Source organism: Zeus faber, assembly GCF_960531495.2.
Source record: "Zeus faber genome assembly, chromosome: 22".
NCBI classification, from domain to species: Eukaryota; Metazoa; Chordata; class Actinopteri; order Zeiformes; family Zeidae; genus Zeus; species Zeus faber.
Window position 1 is genome coordinate 10,965,189 of NC_137209.1, and position 5,000 is coordinate 10,970,188.

At 45.7% G+C, this 5,000-nt stretch overlaps 1 protein-coding gene across 1 annotated transcript in view; it reads right to left on the reverse strand.

Annotated features, from left to right (window-relative positions):
- The window catches only part of LOC307247113 (urea transporter 1), a gene marked incomplete at both ends in the record, with an annotated part of 31,779 nt that overhangs the window by 15,899 nt on the left and 10,880 nt on the right, over nucleotides 1–5,000 (reverse strand). Inside the window, one exon of the mRNA XM_080023179.1 lies at nucleotides 2,163–2,265. Within this exon, the coding sequence (XP_079879305.1) occupies nucleotides 2,163–2,265 (103 nt within the window). The remainder of the gene's footprint in view (nucleotides 1–2,162; nucleotides 2,266–5,000) is intronic.

Sequence of the window (5,000 nt, forward strand, 5' to 3'; positions counted from 1 at the left end):
GAACGACAAGCCCGATCCATTGGGGCCCCACCTTGAAACTTCCAGGACTTAAAGGATCTGCTGCTAACGTCCTGGTGCCAGACACCACAGGACACTTTCAGAGGTCTTGTGGGAGTCCATGCCTCGATGGGTCAGAGCTGTTTTGGCGGCACAAGGGGGACCGTCAAAATATTAGGCAGGTGGTTTTAATGTCGCGGCTGACCGGTATATAATTTCCGGTGGTGAGTTTATCAAGAACTCTTAATTAGGCAAAGAGCGGAAAGCCATGATACATATTTTAAATGCTCCGTCGCGAATACTGAAAAGAGAGACAATGACCTTCAAAAATACAAAAAACGTCCTCATTTACTGAACAAGCACACGCAATTATTTTCTAAATAGTTAAATAAAGCCTCTAATCTCTTAAAAAAATAAAATAAATCCAGCTTGTGGTCTGGATAAAATTGGCAACAATGTGACAGAATGAGTTGTTTATAGCGTGGCTTTGAGGATTAAAAAATGTTTATGAAATGAACATGTTTCTTTATGTATTTGTTTTTGATGTGTTTCACGCCGATGATCCCTGCGTATGAAATCTGAATTCACACGGACAAACACAGACGGTATGAAACAAATAAATCGAGGGTAAACAAGAATGATAGCAGAGCAGAAATGACGGGGCAGCGAAGGTGTGTGCGTGTGTGTGTGTGTGTGTGTGTGTGTGTGTGTGTGTGTGTGTGTGTGTGTGTGTGTGTGTGCGCGTGCTTTTTCTGTTTACACTCCAAATTGCGGGGAATTAGCGGTCGTTTCCGTCTGTTTCCATAGCGATGGGAACTTCTCCCGCTCACCCGTGCTTTGTGGTTCTCCCTCTCTCCATCCCATCCGTCCATCCCGCCGAGTGGAGGGATGTCTCTATGTTTATGTAGCTATCACAGGAAGGGACCACGAGCCGTAATTGCTGGTCCAATTTTCCGTTCTTGGGGTGTCGGCCTGTCGGCGTCAGGTCCGGCTCCTGTGGTCCGTGCCCAGCGCCCGCGGCCCGGGTTCCGCGCCCCCGCGTGCGTCTTATGCCATGCGCATGGGGGTGGGTTCTGCGTGTGCGCTTCAGCGGTGCGGCGTCACTGCGCCTCAGGGTCATGCGTGGGTGCTGCTCCACAGGCTCCAAGCTTCTCTGCGTGGTTGGGGGGGGGTCTTCTGTGGCAGCAGGGCACCACGCCCGGCGCCTTCCCGAGGTCATGGGGTGTCCACACGGCTGCGGGACCCGTGGGTGGCTGCGAGACCTTTTCCGCTGCTTGGAGGCGCCGACGATATGGTTTGGATCTCATACGCCAGAAGTAATTGGGACAAGTCCTCTACATTCACCGTTGGACACGTCACACACACACACACGACACACACTCTCAACACATTCATACATACACACACACACACACACACACACACACACACACACACACACACACACACACACACACACACACAGAAGGACTCATCACAGGCACACACACACCACCAGCACCTGCCTCGAACACACCCCCGTGCACCCTCCTGATTGCATCCCTCTCCCTGTCTCTACTTTACAGCCATAGCTATCACAGGGAGAGGCCACGCGCCGTAATTGCTCTTCCAGTATTTGTTTTCTTAATTAATCATGTTTTGTCAAATACATGTTGTCGTCTGATCATTCTATGTTTATGTTTTTCCAAGTAAATGTGGTTGTTTGCCTCTATGTTTATCCGTCCCGCCCGTGGTGATTCCGCCCCCCTCCATCTTGGAGAAGTAATGATGATCAGCTGTTTATAGATCAAAACATGGTAAGATCGTTCTCCAAAGACGGGGGTTGGTGAGCGGTTACGTATAAAAAAAAAAAAAAAAAAAGCTGTGCCCTTGTCATCCCACAGGTCGTCCACAGGACAGAGCCATTGCAGCAGTTCTTGATTAATGAGTAATCTTCCATCCAGTTCTTGATGATTTAAGAATTAATAAAGAGTTGCATTGCAGGTTGAGAACTTGAACTCCACTTGCAGAATAACTCTGTCTCGGATGCAATGACACACAAATACCCTGTGTTGTATGTTGTATGCCCAGCATGCCGACATGCACAGGTTGAAAAAAGGAAAAGGAGAGCCGCAATCTCTAAAGAGAGCCAAACTTTTCGTCACTCAAGTCACGCCACACACTACAGATGCGTGTCTCCTCTCGTCCGCCCGCCGTGGCCGTGTCCACTCTGTTCGTTCTCTGAGAGCTTGGGGTACTTGGGATGTGAGTGATGCACACAACCCATCGCTGGAGTGACAAAGGAGAGTTTTTCAGGAAAAGAGAAATTCACGCAAATTCACCAGGCCCCCCAGTGTGCGAGGCTACAGGCAATTCATTAAAGGCCGCCTGTGTGTGTGTGTGTGTTTGGAAGTGCAAGTGTGACCACTAATGTACTTAATGTGATACAAGTTGTACTAAAGACGGGCTGAATTATATAAAAAATCGTATTAAGTTAGGATTAGGCTTAGAAGTTTTGCGTTGCTATTAGTCCTCATGTTAATTATTAAATATCTCTATAATAAATGAATACATACATATATTACAGTATCAGAAATGTCAGTGTGCAAAGAATAATCCAGAATTTTAATTTGTCCAAATAAGAGAATTAAATATCATTTTCAAATATAAACCTATTCAACCGAGTAGAAAATCCTCGCTAAATGGTAAGAGGGTAAAATGCGACTCGAATATTGCACTGATATTTACTAGGATTTTTTTTTTTTTTTTTTTTAAACATAAAGAAAAGATGATTAATTTAGCTAAAAATGAGGTCGGTCCAAAAGCCTTTTCCCTCCATCAAATTTCCACATGAAAAAAAAAAGATATAGTGAGTTTCTCTCTGCTGGGGATCTCAGAAAGGCTGTTGTTTTTTTTGGGTTTTTTTTTTTCACGGTTGCATTTGGCCTGACAGAATCTGACAGCTCTGCTATGAAGTCCTTGATCTTAAAATACTTTCGATGTGCTGAATCGCTCCCGGCGCTCAGATCCCAACCCGTAAAAACAGCAGTTTTCTGTGAAAGCTCGACAGGGATTTGGGGAGAAGGGGGGGTAACTCCATAATTTTTTATATGGAGAAATATTTCTCTCTCTCTCTCTCTCTCTCTCTCTCTCTCTCTCGCGCGCTCTCTCTCTCTCATAAATAAACGAAATAGTGTGAATCTCTGTTTGAGATGACTCCACAGTTTGTCTATCTTTGGCCTTGTTCTCTGCCCTCTTATCATTTGCATTTTGCTTTATTTTGCTCGGCTGCTTTGCCGGCGATTCAAATCCCCAGCGGCGCTGCGCGTACAACGTTCTCGTCTGAAAGAACGGATTCCAAGCTTTTTTTCTGCTCCCCACATTTATCGGCGCCGACAAAAGGGAAGACGAGGCGACGAATCCAGAGAAAGTTTTACCGCGCAACTTCCCTGCTGCACTGACAGGAATAGAAAAGGCAAACAGCAGCCGATCCTAAATGGAGCGGGAATCATATCAACACATTTTGCACATTTCTTTCAAGTGATATGAGTAATCTCTACAACGTAAGGTGCATGCTCAAGAAAACAATTAACGCAGTCATCATAATTGATGTTCTAATGTTGATAAACAGCCTGGTTTCCTATATTTGAAGGGGGTTGTTTATTAAGTCTTTAAGTTTGTAATTTGATATAAGTATACATATTTTGCCAGATTAAGTATGTTTGTATAATAATAGACATGGTTTTATTGACACCTTTATATTGCTACATGATAAGCCTAACCCTAACCCCATGGGCATCCTGTGGTCCTTCTTTGGACCACTTTTGGTAGGTACTAACCACTGTATACTGAAAACACCCCAACCTGTAGTTTTGGAGATGATCTGTTCCAGTCCTCTAGCCATCACAATTTGGTCCTCGTCAAAGTCGCTCAGATCCTTACGCTTGCCCATTTTTCCTGCTTCCAACACATCAACTTCAAGAACTGACTGTTCACTTGCTGCCTAATATAGCCCACCCCTTGATAGGTGCCATTGGAACGAGATTCTCCATGTTATTCACTTCACCTGTCAGTGGTTTGAATGTTGCGGCTGATCGGTGTATATATTCATGCATATGTTTCATTCACAAAGAATGACGCAAAACATACAGCAGAATCTCATTCCTCCTGGATAAATATGAACATATTGACTATGGCTCGTATTTCAAAGTAGGGGCAACAGAAGCAGACCCCCAAGTTATTTTGAGAGCGTGGACGTCAGCTTCGAGCAATGTCTCATACCCATTGATAGAAAAACGTGTATCAGCATCTCCCTTTTTGGAAACTCGGCCAGATTCATATGAGCCACATTTTGTTTTAACTTTGGCAGTGTGAGCGTCCTGAAAAAACGTTCCCCCATTAGATAAATGCACATCTGCAGGCTCGCTGTCTTCCAGATATAATACTGACGCCTCAAGTGTAATTTAAGGGAAAGTTGAACCCAGTGTTTTCAAACCACTCGTGTGCCGTGGGAGCTCGCCGAGGGTGTGCTGTTAGAAATGGTTTCAAAGTCCACAAATGGGAATTAGCTGTTGTGTTGCAAGATCCAAACTGCGAGTCTGTACTGGTGCATCAGTTCCAGCCAGGACAGCAGCGCCGTGTTCTTCACAACGAGCTCAAGTTTCAACACTGAACGTGAGTACTACAGGGGTGTCTGTGAACGTTTTGTGACGTTTTTGTGGTTAAAAAGAAAGTGGTGTGCCGTGGGATTATTCAATTGTAGAAATGTGTGACGTGGCAGAAAAAAAAGATTGGGAAATCTATACAAACATACCGATTCTTCAATTCTCTGTGTTACCTTTCCATTATGATTACTTCGTCCACAACCCGGCGGGGCTGCGGAGAGCGCGGCCGGGGGCCTTCCGGGGCCCTTGGGGGGGCTGCTTGCTGTTGTGGGTGTGGGTTGGGGTGTGGGGGGGCGGCTGTTGGCCCTCTGCTTCCGCTGCGCGGCTTCGGTGGGGGGCGGCCCGGGTTCTGTGCCTGTG